This window comes from Rhinoraja longicauda, chromosome 10, assembly GCF_053455715.1.
Source record: "Rhinoraja longicauda isolate Sanriku21f chromosome 10, sRhiLon1.1, whole genome shotgun sequence".
Taxonomy (NCBI): Eukaryota; Metazoa; Chordata; class Chondrichthyes; order Rajiformes; family Arhynchobatidae; genus Rhinoraja; species Rhinoraja longicauda.
The window spans coordinates 31,105,169-31,126,699 of NC_135962.1; the positions used below are offsets into that span (position 1 = coordinate 31,105,169).

General features: G+C 41.8%; 1 protein-coding gene across 1 annotated transcript in view; it reads right to left on the reverse strand.

The window, feature by feature from the left end:
- brms1la (BRMS1 like transcriptional repressor a) overlaps positions 1 to 21,531 on the reverse strand; it is a 42,340-nt gene that overhangs the window by 16,750 nt on the left and 4,059 nt on the right. The window contains exons 2-7 of the mRNA XM_078407172.1: positions 14,542 to 14,632; positions 12,326 to 12,453; positions 10,117 to 10,196; positions 6,470 to 6,566; positions 4,585 to 4,674; positions 2,198 to 2,262 (exon numbers count right to left, since the gene is read on the reverse strand). Of these exons, the coding sequence (XP_078263298.1) occupies positions 2,198 to 2,262; positions 4,585 to 4,674; positions 6,470 to 6,566; positions 10,117 to 10,196; positions 12,326 to 12,453; positions 14,542 to 14,632 (551 nt within the window). The remainder of the gene's footprint in view (positions 1 to 2,197; positions 2,263 to 4,584; positions 4,675 to 6,469; positions 6,567 to 10,116; positions 10,197 to 12,325; positions 12,454 to 14,541; positions 14,633 to 21,531) is intronic.

The following is a 21,531-nucleotide window of genomic DNA, read 5'->3' on the forward strand; positions in this document are numbered from 1 at the left end:
TAATGTAACATCAGGACATGGGAGACATGGGACCTAATGAGCAGGTGACGCACAACAGTATCTGGCTTTGCCATCACGTCACATCATAAACTCACAATGGTCAGCTTCAGAGATAGAAACTTTTACTTCAGTGATTGAATAAAATAGTTGACACATTAGTTTGATGAAATCAAATTGGTAGAGGGTGTGAGATGTGACAAAAGCAAAACATCAGCATGTCATATGACTGTACTGGATTACATCTTTCAAATTCAGGATCTGAGCTGTTCCCAAATTATCGGGCAAAATAACTCCTGGATATCACCGTTTACCTGTTAAAATGATACAAAAAATAAGGATAGCCTTATCTTGGTTTCAGCCATGGCAATAGCAACTACGTAATAAATGAAAAAGATGGAATAAGTGTAACAATGGCATGTTATATATATATATCCAATTTACAAAATGTTGATTGGTTTATCATCGTTGGCGGCCACGGTGGCGCAGCGGTAGAGTTGCTGCCTTACAACGCTTGCAGCACCAGACCCGGGTTCGATCCTAGTCTGTACGGAGTTTGTACGTTTAGTTTAGTTTTTAGTTTAGAGATACAGCGCGGAAACAGGCCCTTCGGCCCACCGAAACCGAACTGACCAGTGATCCCCGCACACTAACACTATCCTACACACACTAGGGATAATTTACACATACACCAAGCTAATTAACCTACATACCTCTACATCTTTGGAGTGTGGGAGGAAACTGAAGATCTCGGAGAAAACCCAGGCAGGTCACGGGAAGAACGTACAAATTCCGTACCGACGGCACTCATAATCGGGATTGAACCCGGGGCTCTGGTGCCGCAAGCACTGTAAGGCAGCAACTCTACCGCTGCGCCACCGTGCTGCCCGGCTCTCCCCGTGACCGCTTGGGATTTCTCCAAGATCTTCAGTTTCCTCCCACATTCCAAAGACATACAGTTTTGTAGATTAATTGGCTTGGTGTATGTGTAAATTGTCCCTAATGTGTGTAGCATAGTGTTAATGTTCGGGGATCGCTGGTCGGTGCGGACTCGGTGGGCCAAAGGGCATCATTCCATGCTGTAACTCTAAACTAAAAATGGCTTCAAACTTTGCAGATGAGCTTTAGATCCCTGATTCTTGCTAACTGGCGTCCAGGAAGTAACTTATTGAAGTTATATTAAAGTCGCATTAACTTTTCACTTCCTAAAATGTATACACACAGAGCTCTATTGTATTAAACATATTGTAAGGGAAATATAGTAATTAGTCACTTATGGTCAATGTCGCATTCAAGAGATGTGATATCTATCTATCTATCTTTATATCTATCTTCTATATATACATTACTAAAACTCTCATCTTGTTTGTTCCGTATGTTTGTTCCTGTTATTTCTGTCCTGCCAACAGGTCAACGGATTGGTAGGGTTGCTTGGCCCGGCAGGGCCCCTGGGGACACTCCCCGCCCGGCAACAGGTCCACAGATCGGTAGGATTTCTGGGCCCGAAGGAGAGCTTTCCACCCAACGGTTCCAGTCACAAACCTCTCCTGCATTGGTCCAACACCCTCTCCTCCCCGCCTCCCCCTCCCCTCCCCCACTCACCCACTCCATTCCCCCTCCTCCTCTCCCCTCCTCACCCACTCCATCCCTCCTCAACCCACCTTATCACCCCCCCCCCTTAGCCTCGCCCGCAGCAGAGATTTCCACCCAACGGGTGCACACCCGTCTAGTAAATTGGTCCTTTAATCAGCCACCAGATTGAAAAATATTGTTCAAAGGCAGTAGTTTGAGAATATATTTTCTTTCAACTGGCTTCTATAATAGCAATATGATCCCTCAAAACATTACTAGCTTACATTGTTCCTATCGGGAGCATCATTTCCCAATGAATAAAACAATGAATTTAAATGATTACTGCAGTCATATTTTGAAAGGTATTGCAATTCCATAATTTTGTAATTGGCATATTTAATTAATTATAGAACAATTATATAGAGTACACATGATAATATTTTGCCCTGAATGCTTTCAAACACAAAATCTGTTCCAGTTAAATCACCTAGGCATGAGCTAAAACTGCAACACAGGTTCTATAAAATAATTAGTTTAATTTATTGCTCTGGTATTTAGAAGCAGAGGTTTATATTTCTCAAGGTTAAAAAAAAGGTGTATTAAGGATACATCAGCTAATGCAACATACCTTCCTAATTGTTGTCCAGTCTTCAAGTATATCAAGGTCTTGTAACATGTAAACAACATAAGGACGTTTGCCAGTTAAGGAAATTTCCAGAATCTAAAAAATAATTAAATTCTCTGCAAAATATGTATAGTCCAGAACCAAACAATCACCAAATACTTGGAATAAGGCACCTTTCAAGGTATATACAATTTCATATTGCATGGAAACAGGGAGCTCTTCCATGCCAACCAAGATGCCCCATCTAAGCTAGTCCCATTTGCCTGGATTTCATCCATATCCCTGTAAACCTTTCCTATCCATGTACCTGCACAAGTGCCTTTCAAATGTTATTATTGTATCTGCCTTAACTCACTCCTCTGGTAGCTCATTCCATTTACCCACCACCCAGAGTGAAAAGGTTGCCTCCTCAGGTTTCTAGTATATCTTTCCCCTCTCACCTTAAACCCATGTCTTCTGTTCTTGATTCCCCTACACTGGGTAAAAGATTCTGAGCATTCATCGATTTTCCCCAATGATTTTACACACCCTTATAAGCTCACCCCTTTGCTTCCTGTGCTCCAAGGAATAAAGTCCTATCTTGCCCAATAGTTATAGTTCAGGCCCTCGAATACTGGCAGCAACGTTGTAAATCTTCTCTGAGCTTTTTCTAGCTTGATGACATCCATTCTATAGCAGGGTGACAAAAACTGAACACAATACTCCACTTGCGGCCACGCCAATGTTTTGTACAACTATGACAGAACATCCCAACTTCTGTACTCAATACCCTGACTGATGACAGCCAATGTACCAAACGTCTTTTTTACCACCCTATCTACCCGTGACACTACTTTTTAGGGAACTATGCACCTGTACCCCAGAGATCCCTCTGCTCTACAACACTCACCAGGGCCCTGCCATTCACTGTGAAGGTCCTGGTTTCACTTCCCAAAATGTAACACCTCACACTTATTTGTATTGGATTGTATTACCTATTCTTCAGCCCACTTGTCCAGCTGATGAGTCTGCTGTACCTTTTGATAACCCTCTTCACTGTCTATTCCACCTACATTGGTATCATCAGCAAATTTACTAATCATGTCTTGCACATTCTCATCCATATCATTAATATAAACCATAAACAGCAATGGGCCCACCACCAACCCGAGACACACTAGTCACAGGCCTCCAATCCAAAAAAAACTTCCACCACCCTCTGCTTACTTTTATGAAGCCTCATTTTTGTATCCAGGCAGCTTGCTCTCCCCGATGTACTGGGCTGCTGTTCCAGAGCCCCGGCCGCAGGTTGCAAATTCAACACACCAATCGGCCGCGGAAGTCCCGATGAGATCGAGTTTGGCTGCCTTGCTCAGCCTAGGTGCCACAATTTTGGGGAGACTTCCAGGGCCAAATTGACAAATTGCAATTACCGACTGTTTTGCGGAAAAATGTGAGGCGAAATCGGAATGGCGGAAATGAAATAAGAAAGTGGAAACTTTCCGCCAAATTCGGAAGGGTTGGGAGGGGTGCTCTGGCCAAAGGAATTCCTCAACTCCGTTCTGAAGGTAAATCCTTTTATTCTCAAATTACTGGAAACATCCCTTCCATGTCCACTCTATCTAGTCCTTTTGTTTCAATACAATCCCCCCTCATCCTTCTAAACTCCAGCGAGTACAGGCGCAGAGCCTTCAAACATTCCTGATATGTTAACCCAATCATTCCTGGGATCATTCTACAAAACCCCCTCGGGACCCTCCTCAAAGCCAACACATCCTACATCAGATATGGGGCCCAAAACTGTTCACAATATTCAAAATGTGGCCTCACCGGCACCTAATATAGCCTCAGCAATACATCCTTGATTTTATATTGTTGTCCCCTCAAAATGAATGCTAACATTGCATTGCCTTTGTTACCTCCAACTCAACCTGTAAATTAACCTTTTGGGAATCCTACACCAGCACTCCCTTTTCCCTTCCAATTTCTGAATCCTTCCCCCCCCCCCCCCCCTCCCATTTAGAAAATAGTTTACGCCTTTATTCCTTCTACCGAAGTGCATGACCCTACACTTTGTTCAATTTGTCCACAATTACGTCTACAGCCTTTCCCTCATCAACCTTCAGTTTACTTTTTTTTTTTAAACTTCTTAGAAAAAAATCATCTTTTAAGATTACTATTGTAAAAATAAAGATATTTTTAATTGGCATTTCCAATACCAAAAATAATTATTTTATATAATAAGCATACTAAATTACATACATCCAATTCAAAATAAGCTCTGCAAAATTATTAGTTCCCTTTTAAAGGGGTACAAATCAGTGAAGATTACTTTTATATACCCGTTTACCAATTACTTTTCTGTTGTATATGATCTGTTGTGAAGACGAATAAAATAATTAAAAGGATATCAGAGACAACTACAGGCTTTTTCTTTTTGTCTGGACTAAATGGATCTTTCCTCTTGTTTTTCCTCGACTGTAGTTCATCATTCCATAACTCTGAAAGACACAAATTATAATGTAGAGGATATTTAATCAAGGAATTAGCCATTTCAAAAAACATACTGTATGTCTAATCAAGTGCATCATAATTTTACTCCTCACTGGGCTGGTGGTAAACTGAATCCTGCTAATCTTCCTTTTCTCGCTTCCGTTCATGCCTCTGACAACAGGCTCTTGTTTTCCTCCTCGCTCATGTTTGTAAGAGATCACTTTGTTGACAGAAAGCCTGTAAGGTCAACTGTCCTGCCACTGCACTGCCACCAGCTGGGCACCTGCAACTAGCATGGCAAATAGCATCTTGCAAGACCCATCCTCCTCTCTCTCACGGCATTTCCACCTCCCACTTAGCTAGGTTTCATTCCCAATCATCAGCCCTTATCTACCCATCACAAAAGTTGGAATTTATTCTTCTTTTTCCACACAAATCTGCCAATTCCCTCCACATTCAGCCTTTATCACCTGCATCAGCCCATTGTTCGTAATGGCCAATTTTAAATATCGCAAGAATTTGCTTGTAGAAGAAATGTTAATATTGTGTATTCTAACATGTTTTCTCCCACGGGACCAAAAATTGAATAATTAAAATGATCAAAAAAGTAAAATTAGTTTTGGGGGCAAAAACAAAGATTGATAGACAGGACTCCAGGGAGGAGTGATGGACTCTTTGATTTTAGTGATGCTTAATCAATGATAATGGACTGAAGAAGGGCCTCGACCCAAAACATCACCCATTCTTCTATCCAGAGATGCTGCCTGTCCCGCTGAGTCACTCCAGCATTTTGTGTCTATCTTCGGTGTAAACCAGCATCTGCAGTTCCTTCCTACACATATGGACTTCAAAGTTCAAGCTATGATGAAGAAGTTTGCAATGATACCAAAATCAGCAAGGTGACATTGTGAGAAAGAAAATTGTACAAGAGATGGCATATGCATTTGAGCAGGATGGTAGGATAACACAAACTGTAGAAAAAGAGGGATTTAGAACAGGTTAATGAAACCCTACAATAACAGAACATGCAGAAAGATAGCTAAAGCAGCTAGTGGGATATCTGTCTTTATTGTTTAGTTTTGGTTTAGAGATACAGCGTGGAAGCAGGCCCTTCAGCTCACTGAGTCTGCGCCGACCAGCGATCCCCGCACATTAAAACTATCCTACACACACACTAGGGAATTGCCAATTAATCTACAACCCTGTACATCTTTGGAGTGGTTGAGGTATAAAAAGATAAAGCTGGGGGGACGGGGGACGGTGGTGTTCATGCTAGAATCGTGTACAGCTGTGGTTGGGCCACAGGTGTACAAGTCTGGCCACCACATTAGTCAAAAGTGTTTTATTGTCATATGTCCCAAAACTGAACTTTTTGTAATTGGTGAAAGAATGCGATAGAATGAGAGAAAGCATACAGAAAAGATTAATGAGACTGTTGCAAGGACAGTCTGGCAAGGCTATGGTTGTTTTCTTTGGAACAAAACGATGGAGAAATATAAATTAAGATGTATGAAATTATGAGAGGGTGAACAGAAGCTTTATTTCTCTTAGCAGTAAAATCAACAACTATGGGATGTAGATTTTAAGTTATGAATCGAAGGGCAAACATTCAGAAAACAATATTTGCCTTCAATAAAATGGCAGGGCCTGGAATTCAAAGTACGAAGACATATGGAAGCAGAAATATCAACATTCTTAAAATTATATTTTGATGAGCACTTCAAGTGCCTTGGGTTAAAGATTACAAACCAATTACTAAAACATATGTTAAGTAAATTTAGTGTAAATTGAAAGCCGACATACCCGACGTGATATCAATGCTGTGCCGATCTTCTTCAAGTCGCCGAATTCTCTCCTCCAGTTCACTCTGTACAGTATCATACAGAAGCAACTTCTCACTCTAATAAACAACAAAATATATTTGTGATATTTCCAATGGTTATATTTAATGCATAACTATCTTCTCTCTTCATTTTCAGAATATGCATGACAGAGGCTGGCACTTATTGCTGATATTGAGTGATTGCAATCCATGTTATTAAAGCAGTCCGCATTATTATCAAGTAGGAAAATGCAAGTTTTACATTTTGTGACCAAACATGAATAAAGGCCTGGATATGTATGGAATTGAGAGAACCTGGACAATGTATTCCTATGTACTTTCTAACCATGTCCATCCTACTGCTAGTAGTACTGATTTTAGAAGTGATACCAATAAAAGTCTTGACAAGATGGTGCAGTGCATCCCCTAGATAATATTGTGTAGGAGTGGAGTATTTACTTGGGATGCCATGCCCATCAAGTGGACTGCTTGACCTGGAAAATGTTAAACTCCCCAGGTGCTGGATCCATATTCCTTTAAATAAGTAGAAAGTATTTAATCACAGCCCTGACATGTTTTGCAAGTGTTATATAAAAACAGCAAGCCTTTTAGACAAAAAATATTCATTCTCAGCTATTTCAGTAACTATGATATTATGGAGCTGTTCCATTTTAATTTCAGGTTAATGATGTCACCACTCCATCACCAATCTCCCATAATCTAGCTGGCAGGGTCATTACAAATGACAATGGCATTGATTGCCAAGAGGAAGGGGTTTTTTTTTTTTTGAAGCAGTGATTCTGACATTCATGTGCTACAATTGAGATTTGTCACTTCTCAACTCAAAATAAAGCTGTCAATGAACAAACTAATGAATGAGGGAAGATCACTGTTGAATCACTACTGAAGACAATTGGACATAGTTTTGTATGTGTAGCTATGACATAGGACCTCATGCAAAGGACTGACCTTCACTTGCCGAGGCCAGGCGACTAGTTTTCTGACACCTGATAGCAACCATTGACCAATACTGGCCATTGCCTCCCAAGCCATCACAGATCCCATCACTTCAGTAATCTCCCCTCCATGGCCTCCAACTTTATCGTTCAACAATCCTGTACTGCTCCTTTCCATCTTCTACTCAAGATTCACAAACATGACTGCCTTGGCAGGCCCATTGCTTCCACTTGCTCTTCCCCACTGAACTCATCTTCTCATACCTTGATTTTATCTTACCCCACCCCCTTGTCTAGTTCCTTCACACCCGAGATGAAACGTCACATGCTCTCCACCTTTTCAACAATTTCCAACATACCATACCTTTCTTATTTAATCCCATACACCACCTTCTTTTTCCATCAGATTCAATGTATCATGTCCCAGCCTCTGGTGTTATCTCCATCCCTCTCTTCCCCACCTGAGTCCATACACAAATCCACCCTCTTTACCTGGATTCACTTATCACATGCCAGCTCTTGCCCCATCACACCTCACCTTTGTTTCTTCAGTGGTTTGTTTATTGCTCCAGATTCCAGCATCTGCAGTGTTTTGTGTATCCTATGAAATCCAGGATTGAATTCCTTGACCTCCAAAAATTCTATTTCTTATGAAAGATGTAAATAGCTTTCCCTTGATCTCCGTTAACCTCTTTCTTGTTAGTCCTTGGTAGTTCTTAATCAAATACTATGTAACGTCAAGGCAATTACATTCAGCTCAGCTCCAAAATTCAATCTGTACATGTTTAGACACAAATACAAATTATAATGAGGTCCATAGCTGAGTTTTTCCTCATTGAATCTAGACTATGGTATTGAGGAAGGTGTTGGTAAGAAAACATCACTTGATAGAGTCTTCCTTTGTGTTTCTAATGACTGGGAGAACAGGTTTGAAGGATTGAACAGGGAAGGTGCATCTTGTTTTTTTAATAAGCACGTCTGGGTGATTTGCCAACTAATTGGGCATTGGCAAATACATTTAAACAAACCAAAGGGCCAGGAGATAGCTTACGACAAAAAGGTTATTGTAATATGGCAAATCAGAGCCTGTAGTTTTTTCTGTGTATCAAACCTTCCTTAATAGAACATAGAACAGTACAGCACAAGAATTTACCCTTCAGCCCACAATGTCCATGCCAAATATGATGCCAGGTTAAATTAATCTCCTCTGCCTGAACATGATCCATATCCCTTCATTCCCTGCATATCCGTGTGCCTATCTAAAAGCATCTTAAATGCCACATCAGATCTTCCTCTAACAACCCTGGCGATGCAAGCACCCATCAATCACTGTTTGAAAAAACTTGCCTCTGACATTTCCTTTAGTATTTTCTGCTCTCGCCTTAAAGCTATGCCCTCTAGTCTTTGACATTTCCACCTCGGGGAAAAGATTCTGACTTTCTACCCTACTTATGTCTCGCATGATTCTATATACTTCCATCAGGTATCCCTTTGGCCTCTGAGACCAGAGTAAACAATCCAAGTTTGTCCAACCTCTCTTTGCAGATAACACCCTTTAATCTAGGCAGCATTCTGTAAACCTCTTCTGCACCCTCTCCAAAACCTCCTGTAATGGGGTGACCAAAACTGCACAAAATACTCCAAATACAACCTAACCAAAGTCCTATAAAGCTGCAACATGACCTCCTGGCTCTGATAATGCCCAGACCAATGAAGGCAAGCACACCATAAGCCTTTTTTACCACTCTATTATGTGCACGACCATTTAATAACACGTGTCTGCCATCACAGATTTGCGCAGCATCAGGAAGTCTGGCTGAAGACAGTTCCAAGTACTTCAGCAACATGACTTGACTGCACCAGGCTGGCACCTCAATTTCACCCACCTCACTCCTGCTGTTGGATATGGTGAAGTGTTTCATTGCTGAACCATTAACCCAAAAAAAGTACAATAGCTTGGTGGCAGTTTGACTTTGAATTCAATTTCATACAAAATCCTCAGTAAAAGTGACCAAATCAGAATGCCTAATTAATTGTGCTACAATCACCATTAGTTTATTTATATTCATCACTTAAGAAAATTTGCCATGGTGTAGTCTGTGTTTCCTGTCTTACTGGTGACCGTGCTGTTTTCGTACCATCTTATCATATGCCATTATCTTTATGCTAAATGGAATTAAAGTACATCTAGCAGATCTACAACTCAAACCACTAGATGCTAGATCAGGAAATAACAAAAGGCCCACCCAGTCCTGAAAATGCTGAAAAAGTCTCTGCAACAACATCTAAAGAGAAATCTTTCACAGACCCGTTACGCGACATCAGATGATGTGATTCTGTAAGTATGGCCATCGGCCTGCGTTTCAGACTCCCGCCTCACTGGTGACACACAGAGGAGGAAACAGTGGTATTTAGTCAGGGGAAACTATTCTGATGTACTCACTATTGACACAATGGCAACGGATCAAACATGGTGAAGAAATCTGCTCCTGGTTCCACAATCTTGAATTAATTAGTACTCTACATTAAATGTTATTCAGAAGCACTCTGGATTGGGTACATTAACACCTGTTGTCAAGAGACATGGGCTCATAAGTGCATATTTGCCAGATAAGAACCTCCCCATCACCAAGTAACTTGCTTCAATGGCAGGAGTGTCCATCACTGCTTACCTCCCAGTGTTGGAATGCAGCCTGCACCTCGCATTCATATTGGTTCTTTACAGTTTTTAAACAGAGCTCCCTGTAGATACCTGCAACCACAAAATCACATTTTCAGATGTAATACTGAGAGGATTCATAACCATATATAAAATTACTAAATTAACATTTACAGATCCTCTCCGGTCACAGCAGAATTCTATTTTGCAACTTGGGCAGTTAACAAGTTGGAATTGCAGCCATGAACAGGGTTCCCAGGTGGCAGAGATCGGCTAACTCAGCACATTCCACATTTCTCACATCTACAAGAATAATTAAGCAAAAGAGTTTTAATTTTTAGAGATGCAGCATGAAAACAGGTCCTACAACCCACCAAGGCCATGCCGACTGTTGATCACCTGTTCACACTAGTTCTATGTTATCCCACAATCATATCTACTCCCAACAAACTAACGGCAAATTACAGCAGCCAATTAACCAACAAACCCATATATCTTTGGGATGTAGGAGGAAACCAGAGCACCCAGAGAAAACTCACATGGTCACAGGGACAGGCAAACCTCAAACAGACAGCACCCAAGGTCAGGGCCTGACACAGACATCTGGTGTTGGAAGAGAGCAGCTCTACCAGCTGGGCCACCCTAGATTTATAAAGCCAACTTGATTCACTCAATTTGCCACTGGTTTCCATGTTGAATAGGCAGGTCTTGCTGGGAATCCTCAAGCAGGGGAGGAGAGGATAATTTGAGTTATGGTCATAATAAAGCATGAAAACTGGTGGTGTCGGTGGAAGTGGAGGAAGAGATAATCAACTATACTTCTGCCCCCATCTCAGGCTATTGCTAAAGCCCTCACATTAATCACTATGGCTATTTCAAAATCTTATTCCTGACGTCATATTTTACCAATTAAAGTTCTGTCAGTCTGAGTAATTCAGATGCATATTCTGCAGATAGGCCTATCAGCAGTCAACAATTTAATTTATGCTGGATATGAAATTCCAACATAATATTTAGGATACCAGGATCAATATTTCACAGTTGAAATTGTTTCCCCTAATAAACAAAACCTAACATTCTTACCTACGATGAGGAAGTTTTGATCACCCTAACTCGGGGGCTTTGATCGTCGGCTGCGGGAGCTTTGATCGCCCCGACTGCGGATGGTTTGACTGCCCCGACCACAGGAGAACAAGAGGAAGAAGATTGAACTTTATTGCCTTTCATCACAGTGAGGAATGTGGAATCCATTGTGATGGATGTTTATGTTAACTTTTATGTGGTTGTATGTCTTGTTGCTTTTCACATGGCTGTATGGTAACTCAAATTTCACTGTACCTTAACTGGTACATGTGACAATAAAATGACCTTGAAACCTTGAACCAATTATTTATGCACAGGCAATGGCACAAACATTTGCTTCAACAGGGTTCTTTAAGTTGAGTTTATTGAAATACCATAAATCTGAGAAATTTTTAAAAAGCGCACTCAATGCAAATGTATCCAAATTCAAAATCCTAAACAGCAGAAAGTGAAGAACAGAAACTTTCTAAAATATTATGACCATTATTGAGCCAAATTTAATTATCTTAAATCAGGATTTTTTTCCCCAAGATCGTAGATGACTTGGGTGGCTGCCGATGCCAGTGCACGATACAGAATCTACCACAGATAGAACAGGAAATGCCTAACAGGATTGGTGGATTAGTGGGTTGAGAGATGGTGCACTCTTCCATCATTTAAACTGACACATATACTCAAGGTTTCCAAAGCCACACATACTGCTCCTCCACTTTGAGTGGTCATAAGTCAGAGACTCTCAGTCACTGAAGATGCTTCATTGATCTTTGTTGGATCTTTTGGATATGTATTCAAAGTCCCGAATATTCTTGCATTTACAGCACAAATGCTGCTGGTTCACAATAAAACCACTCATTTGCCAACAAGACTCAATCCACGTATACCAAAGAACCCAATCCAACGTGGACATAAAATGGAATCAATTTAAGTTTGTATAATGTAGTTATAAAAATATCAAATGCCAAATCCATAAATGGTTATTCTTGTAAAGCACTTTTGAAAATATTACCAAAATTACAGGATGCAAATCAGAATCAGCCTTCAGTTTTTGATACGCATCAAATCAACAACATTCACACAAAAATTACTAAATTAAACTTAATTTTTACCTATTTCCTTAGTATTTTTTTCATAATATTTACCTGCAACTTTTGTTCGGATTTGCATATTCTCTTGCAAAGCTGCTAAAGGTTCCAAATATTCAGGAGCTTTTCCTGCTATAACTTCCTCAAGCTTTGCTTCCACTTGGCTTAATCTTTCCTTGTATAACCTGGAAATAAAAACTCTAATTAGTTGATATAACTTTTTAATAGTTGGATTTGGCTAATTCGAATATGCACTAAAATTTAGCAAATCTCATCAATTTAAAGAAAATATTGGCAGCACCAAATTACGATCATCATGAATAGTTTAACACAACTTTTATTGTAATGCACATGACCTAAGAAAAATTAACTAGAATTTACAGTTTGGTCATGGTGGTTAACATGTGGTCATTATAAATTAGTTCTGAACTATATTAAAAGTATGACATTAAAGACGCAGCTACAGGTCAATAACCAGCAGCATGCAGCACAATATTTGTAAACCTCACTTCAAATATAAAAAGGTGCGGCATTAGGATAGATCTGAGTGCTAGTAATTCATTTTTCAAATCTGCATCCAATTGCAAAAGTCGCCAAAATTCAAGTATGGAAAAAAAACCTGTAGAGATATTGACACGTGGACATCGTGGGGCCGCTGCCGCCTTCTCGGGGCTTCACCCACCTCCTGACCGTGGTTGACCGTTTCACGCAGTGGCCGGAAGCAGTTCCACTGCTGGACACTTCTGCCGCTACTTGTGCCCGTGCGTTGGCGGCACACTGGATTGTTAGGTTTGGGGAGCCACTCGACATCACGTCCGACTGAGGGCCGCAATTCACCTCCGAACTGTGGTCGGCCATGGCTCACCTACTGGGGGTTAACCTGCACCGCACCACGGCGTACCATCCACAGGCGAACGGCCTGGTGGAGCGCTTCCACCGCCAGCTCAAGGCTGCCCTGAAGGCCCGGCTAGTTGACCCGGACTGGGTCAACGCGTTGCCGTGGGTTTTACTGGGCATCCGCACAGCGCCCAAAGAGGACTTGGCCACCTCCTCGACGGAATTGGTGTACGGGGCCCCGCTGACAGTGCCCGGTGAGTTTATTCCATCAGCCCAGGGTAAGGTGGAACAACCGTCGGCCGCCCTGCAACGCCTTTGGGAGACGGTGGGCAAGCTGGCACCGGTGCCGACGTCTCAGCATGGTTCGGTTCAGTCGCATGTGCCTTCCGCTCTGCTGGACTGTCCGTTAGTTTTCCTGCGCCGGGATGCACACCGGACGCCCCTTCAGCGTCCGTATGAAGGGCCATTCAAGGTGCTCGAACGTGGCTCTGCCACCTTCATTTTGGACATGGGGGGTCGTCCTGAGACAGTCTCTATTTCGCGGGTGAAGCCGGTGCACGTGGACAGCCAGCCGGTTCTATTGGCACGGCCTCGCCTTCGGGGTCGTCCTGCGTCCCGGTCCTTAACCCCAGTGTCCCCGCGGTTTTCTTCCCCTGGCGGAGTGGTTCCGGTTCCTGCGACCGCCGTGGTGCGCGCACGGGCTGGTCGTCTCATACGTCCCCCTGTCCGTTTTGTGCCTCCGGTTCTTGGGGGGGGGGGGTGGTCCTGTGGCAGTGCCCGTGGATTAGGCCACTCTCTGGGTCATCCCCCTCAGCACTGAGTGGACAGGGTTGGGGAGTGGTCTGGAGCTACGGGGTTTTCCTGAAGGGGCTAGAGTTAACTTGTGCAGGAAACTGAAGAGAGTGGATGTTCTGATGCTACATTAAAATTACAGTTAATCCTTACCTGGCGGCTTGCCTGATTCCTGCTGCGTCCAGACCCACTACAATCTCACTCTTTAGGCTGGGGCAGCAAACTTGACTCTAAATGGGGATCTAGCAATCTGTTGACCTATTATTCTGGGAGAGACTAATTATAGGATATCCGATTGCATTAACTGATGGCAAAGATAGTTTTCTAAGGCTTAGATTTCATATGATGCATTTTAGGAACTGTTAACCAAAAAAAGTTTATTTTCCAATCAACAATTATGGTACCGTTCATAATTCTTAAGTGGTAACAATGAATAAATAACAAAACAACAGTGGAAGGATTTTCCTGGCTCTTCATAATGGTTTTGTTTCACTACATTGGAAACATATGACCTATTGCTAGAAGTAGGAATACAATTAACCAGTTCTAAATATTTGACAAGAAACAATACTAAATAACTTGAACATTTTTACCTATACCCATAATTCAAAAACTATAAACTGAAAAATATAAATCAGGCTTACTGTTCTTTTAGATCTGTAAACTGTTTCTCCAAATTGGACATTTCATCTAAACACTCTGTTCTTCTCCTTTCACAATCTTCGTCGTCCATTTCTGTAAGATATTAATTTTACTATCTTTGAAACAGATGTTTAAAGGAATTACTATATGCAGTGATTATCACCTGCAGGACGAGAATTCAAACCAATCTTAAAGATAATCATCTCAAATTAAGGAGCAGACATTAAATAAATAAACACAATCCACACCAAGCACTAAAGTGGGGAGCTTCTCCTAACCAACATTAAAATGGGAATTGTTCTTGGAAATTTGAAAATAATTTACAATCATTTAATATACTCTGATTTCCAGCTTTTGTTTTGGTTTTTTTAATGCGAATTTGTTAATGTTACTCTTCACTGCAGCTTGGTCATTTTGCTTTATGCAGTTAGCAACTTCATTTGCTAACTGCTGATGGAGCTTTGATAAAACATGAATAAAAATGCTCTCTAAGGAATAGATCTTTAAATGTATATTGAAAAAGTCTAATAGGTCCAAAACTATGTTCAAATAGACAATGATAAAGACTTTACCCTTTTCCAGTCTATGTCAAAAACATTCCATTGATTCATTGCACTTCAAGGCAGTTTATAGCTTTGGAACAGTGAAAAACGTATTACACAAAGTGAATTTCAAGTAAAGTCATCTCTTATGCTGTCAATAATGAGATGAATGAATGAATGAATAAGTTTATTGGCCAAGTATGTGCATATACAAGGAATTTGCCTTGGTGCTCCACTCACAAATGACAACACAAACATACAGTTAACAATTATGAATAAAGCATAAACATATCAAAACAATAAGGATACAACATTATGGTCTAAACATGTGGGTGAAAATAAACCAGAGCAAAAAAGAGACCACAGACTTTGGTTATTGAGTAGAACTACTACTCATGGAAAAAAGCTGTTTTTATGTCTGTCTGTGGCTGCTTTGGCAGTCTGGAGTCGCCTTCTAGAGGGAAGTGCTTCAAAGAGTTTGTGGCCAGGGTGAGAGGGGTCAGAGATGATCTTGCCTGCTCGCTTCCTGGCACTTGCAGTGTACAGTTCGTCAATAGGGGGAAGGTTGCAGCCAACAACATTCTCAGCGGATCGAACGATCCGTTGCAGCCTCCAGATGTCTTGCTTGGTGGCGGAGCCAAACCAGACCATGATGGAGAAGGTGAGGATGGACTCAATGATAGCAAGGAACTTAAATGACTCCACAGATGCGACCGTGGTGTTGTTGATTCACAGGGGGGGATTTTTTAGGGGAGAGGTTAGAGTGAGTCAGGGAGTGGAGAATTTGAGGTGGTTAATGTCACGGCGGCAGTTTTTTTAGGGGAGAGGTTAGTCTGAAGAAGGGTCTCGACCTGAAACGTCACCCATTCCTTCTCTCCAAGATGCTGCCTGACCTGCTGAGTTACTCCAGCATTTTGTGATACCTTCATAGTGTTGCTGATGGTGAGTAGGGGGAGGGGAGGGGCAGCTCTTCGAGTCTACAATTAGTTCCACTGTCGTAAGAGCATTGAGCTCCAGGTTGTTGCAATGGCACCAGGACGCCAGCTGTGTCACTGCCCGTCTGTAGGCAGATCCCCATCCTGGATCAGTCCAATCAGGGTTGTGTCTTCCGCAAACTTGAGGAGCTTGACAGAGGAATCTGTGGAGTTGCAGTTGTTGGTGTAGAGAGTAAAGGAGAGGGGAGAGTACGCAGCCTTGCGATGCTCCTATGCTGAGGGTCTGCGGGTCCAAAGTGTGCTTTCCCAGCCTCACGTGCTGCTTCCTGTCTGTCAGGAAGTTGATGATCCACTGACTGAGGGGTTCAGGCACAGTCAACTTGGGAAATCTTATTCATTTCTCCAAATCATTAATGTACATAAATATAACAGGCATCTAGTCATAGAATCATACAACGTGGAAACAGTCCTTACGGCCAACTTTCCCATGCCAACCAACATGCTCCATCTACACTAGCCCCACAATCCTCTAAACCTATTCTATCCATGCACCTGTCCAGATGTCTCTTAAATGTTATGACAGAAGGTGCCTCAATTACCTCCTCCGGCAGCTAGTTCCCTACACCCACCACCCTTTTTGTAAAAAAGTTACCCCTTGGGTTCCTATTAAATCTTTCCCCTCTTACGTTAAACCCATGTCCTCTGGTTCTCGATTTTCATACTCTGGGCAAAAGACTTTGTGCATTTACCTGATCTATTCCTCTCATGATCCCTGTACACCTCTATAGGATCAGCCATCATCTTCCTGCGCTCCAAGAAATAAAGTTCTACCCTGCTCAATCTATACCTATAACTCTGACTCTTGAGTCCTGGCAACATCCTCGTAAATCTTCCCTTCATCCTTTCCAGCTTGGCAACATCTTTCCGATAAGTGACCAAAACAGAACAAAGTACTCCAAATGTAACCTCACCAACGTATTACACAACTGCAACATGACCTCCCAACTTCCCAGGCATGTGAGTGAGGTAAAAAAAAAAAAGAGGAAAAGAGCCGAGCGCTTGCGCAAGGCGTACGGTGGGGGTAATAAAATTAGAATTGTTTTGAAAATTTACACACAAAATTACCAGTTTCAAGCCTCTTTTAGTGCATTGCAAAGTAAAAACTGACATTACAAAATAATGCGAATATCTCACTGCATACGAATAACATTTCTTATTATTTTAATTAATTTAGTTATATAATCTTGCACTTAAATTTAATATTTACTCATTACAGTTCCACCACTGATTTTCTGGCACTCTTGGTTCCAGAGCTTTGCTGGTTTATCCAGCCAGCCAAGGAAGTCAGCTATGGGGACAGATGTGCTGGCTGCAGCTGGGCTGGAGTTCCAGAGCCCCAGCCGCAGGTTGCAAATTCAACCCACCGATCGGCTGTGGAAGTCCTGATGAGGTCGAGATTGGCTGCCTTGCTCAGCCTAGGCGCCACATTTTCAGGGAGACTTCCAGTGCGGGGGGATTTCAAGTGGGCTCTCATAATTTTGTCCGATTTCAATGATTAGCAGCTATTTCTCACGGAACCCCTAGCGACCTCTAGCGGAACCCTCGTGCTTATTTTCTTTTTTTCCCTTTCTTTTTTTGATCCGATTTCTCTGTAGGTAAATGCAATTTTGGCAAAGTGAAAAACGCGGAAATTATGCAAAAAGCGCGGAAAATGGATTTAAAAAAAAGCAGAAATCAGCAGAAACACGGAAAATTCACATGCCTGACTTCCATACTCAATACTCTGACTGACGCCAAAGTGCCGAAAGCCTTTTTGAGCACCTATCTACCTGTGATGCCACTTTCACTGAACTACGTTCCTGCACTCCTAGGTCCCTCTGTTCTATAACACTCCCCTGAGCCCTGCCATTCACTGTGTAGGCCCTGAACTGGTTAGACTTCCTCAAATGCAACACCTCGCATATCTCTGCATTAAATGCCTTCAACCTTCCTCAGCCTACACCCCAACCGATCAAGATTCTGCTGCAATTTCTGACAACCATGTTCACTATCTACCCACACCACCAACTTTAGTACCATCTGCCATAGCAGATCTAATTAATTTGTTAAACAAATAGCAATCTCGTTCTGCCTTGAAATGCACTGCATCCTTTGACAGAACCCATGTTAAAATGTTTACATACTTTCCTCTTCCTATTTTTGTCTTACATGGATCTCCATCATAGTACTAATATCCAGGCATAATACTAAAATAAAAACGTGTAGGAAAGAACTGCAAATGCTGGTTTAAATCGAATGCTGGAGTAACTCAGCTGGACAGACAGCATCTCTGGAGAGAAGGAATGGGTGACGTTTCGGATCGAGACCTTTAGACTGAAGAAGGGTCTCGACCCGAAATGTTAACCATTCCTTCTCTCCAGAGATGCTGTCTGTCCAGCTGAGTTACTCCAGCATTTTGTGTCTACTAAAATAAGAACCTTAAGTCTTGAGTTTTTGAAGGCTGGTGAGGGAAATATGGTGAAGAATGGTCAGTTCATGAGGAATGTTTGACATTTGGCAAATTATTGATGAATTTGTATAATTTAATTGATGCATGTTCGGTTGATCATGCAGAAACATACATTTTGGCGGCAAAAATAAGGAACTAAATTATTATCTCAATGGTGTCAGATTAGGTAAAGGGGAAGTGCAACGAGACCTTGGTGTTCTTGTACACTAGTCACTGAATGTAAGCGTGCAGGTACAGCAGGCAGTGAAGAAAGTTAAAGTCAACGAGAGGATTTGAGTACAGGAGCAAAGAAGTCCTTCTGCAGTTGTATAGGGCCCTGGTGAGACCACATCTGGAGTATTGTGGGCAGTTTTGGTCTCCTAATTTGAGGAAGGACGTCCTTGCTATTGAGGCAGTGCAGCGTAGGTTCACGAGGTTAATCCCTGGGATGGAGGGACTGTCTTATAATAATAATAATAATAATAATATATTTATTTTATATAGCGCCTTAACACATGCACAAAGCGCTTTACAAATACAATTAACATAGAAACAAACAGACAAACAGACAAACTATCCTGACGGAAAAGCGGCGAATAATCAACGCCAGCGTCCTCTCACGTCAGGGTCCGGCAGTAGACATTAAAGAACACAAGACACACAGATACAAATTTTTTACACAAAACAGCCATCACAGTGATTGCTCTAGGCATACCCTTATGAAGAAAGATTGGAAAGACTAGGCTTGTATTCACTGGAGTTTAGAAGGATGAGAGGGGATCTTATAGAGACGTATAAAATTATAAAAGGACTGGACAAGGTAGATGCAGGAATAATGTTCCCAACGTTGGGGGAGTCCAGAACCAGGGGACACAGTCTAAGAATAAAGGGGAGGTCATTTAAAACTGAGGTGAGAAGAAACTTTTTCACCCAGAGAGTTATGAATTTGTGGAATGCTCTGCCACAGGAGGTAGTGGAGGCCAATTTACTGGATGAATTTAAAAGAGAGTTAGATAGAGCTCTTGGGGCTAGTGGAATCAAGGGATATGGGGAGAAGGCAGGCACAGGTTACTGATTGCTGATGATCAGCCATGATCACAACGAATGTGTTGCTGTGCTGGCTCGAAGGGCCAAATGGCCTCTTCCTGCGCCTTTGTTCTATGTTTCTATCTACCGAATATGCCTCACTTAAATGATGCAAATTCATTAATAATTTGTCAAGTGTCAAAACATTCTTCATGAATTGACCATCCCTCATCATATTTCCTTAATTAGCCTTCAAAGAATTGACTTATTTTATCTGCAAAACTCAAGATTTTTGTATCATTCTTTTATTATTTGAATGGCATTCCCAAGTAGCAGTATAATTCGTACTTTTAAGGATTTCCCTAAATCATCTACCAAAATATGATTGAATTTGTTCCCCCCTGCAATTAAGTTGAAAAAGTATCCTGTTGTCTTATTATGGGAGATGCCTGCCAGTTTTTTCTTTCTTTCTCCTATCCTTTAAATACTGAACCAGTACTCGGAAAGCAGACCCATGATTAATTTGCAAACATTAACACAGTTTTTAATCACTCATGTCCTCCCATCATCTCATTGTGACTTCAGTTTAAAAAATGGTTAAATAAAAAAAATAGATTTGCACCCTCATAATCAATAACTACTAGTCATTAATCAATATCCAGTGAGGCTACATCAAAAGGCGAACGACAACATACAGAGACAGCAGAAGCAGCTTAATAACTTCTGCTGCCTCAAACGCAAGAAGAAGAAGAATGGAGCTTGAGAAACAAGAAAGGGATGATCACCTTGCCGGGAGTGTACTACAGGCCGCCAAATAGTCAATGGGAACTAGAACAAATATGCCAGGAGTTGGGAGATAGCTGCAGGACTAATATGGTTGTCATGGTAGGGGATTTTAACTTTCCCAATACTGACTGGGAAAGTCATAGTGCAAAAGGTTTAGATGGGGCAGAATTTGTTCAGGAACGTTTCATCCCTTTCTTGTTTCTCAAAATGTAGAGAGCCCTACACGGGAGAGTGCAACACCTTTATCTAGGTGGGAAATTGGGAGGGGCAAGAGACTGAAATGTTCATTGATGAGCCTTTTGGGACCAGCAACCACTGTTCTATTATGTTTAAGGTAGTTATGGATGGGGATAGGGCAGGCCCATGAGTCTAAGATAGACAAAAAATGCTGAAATAACTCAGGAGGACAGGCAGCATCTGTCTGATGCTGCCTGGCACACTGAATTATTCCAGCATTTTGTGTGTATCTTTGGTTTAAAACAGCATTTGCAGTTTCTTCCCACACAGTTAAAAATCTAAGTTCGACTTTCTACATTGTAAAATTCTAAATTGGGGTGAGGGCAACGTGGAAAGTATTGGACAGGGATTTGCACAAGTTGATTGGAACAGGTTCTTTGAATTAAATGGAATGTCAGGAAAGTGGGTTGTTTTAAAAGTGTCCAGGACAAGCATGTTCCTGTTGGAGTGAAGGGCAAGGCAATGGCCGTAGGGAAGCTTGAATGACAAGAGAAATTGAGCCTCTGGTCAAGACTGGGAAGGAGGCAGAGGGCAGGTATGGCAGCTGGGATCAGGTGTATTCCTGGAAGAGTTTCGGGAACTGAGGGGCACGGTAAAAAGGAAATCAGGAGGGCAAAAAGGGTACAGGAGACAGCTCTGGCAGATAACATTAAGGATAATCCCAAGAGATTTTATGTACATAAAGGAAAAAACGGTAAGCAGAGAGAGAATGGGACTCCTCAGAAATCAAAGGGGTCAACTCTATGTGGAGCCTCAGGAAAAGGGCAAGGTCCTCAATGAGTATTTCTCCTGTTTTTACCGATGACTGGGAAACTTGGGGCAGTCAATGGAAGTGTCTTGGGGGCAGTCAGTAGTACGGTTGAGGAGGTGCTGAAGGTCCTAACGCGCATGCAAGTAGACAAATCTATTGGGCCTGATTAGACACTGTGGGAAACTAGAGAGGAATTGCAGGTGGCCTGACTGAGATTTAAGTTATTA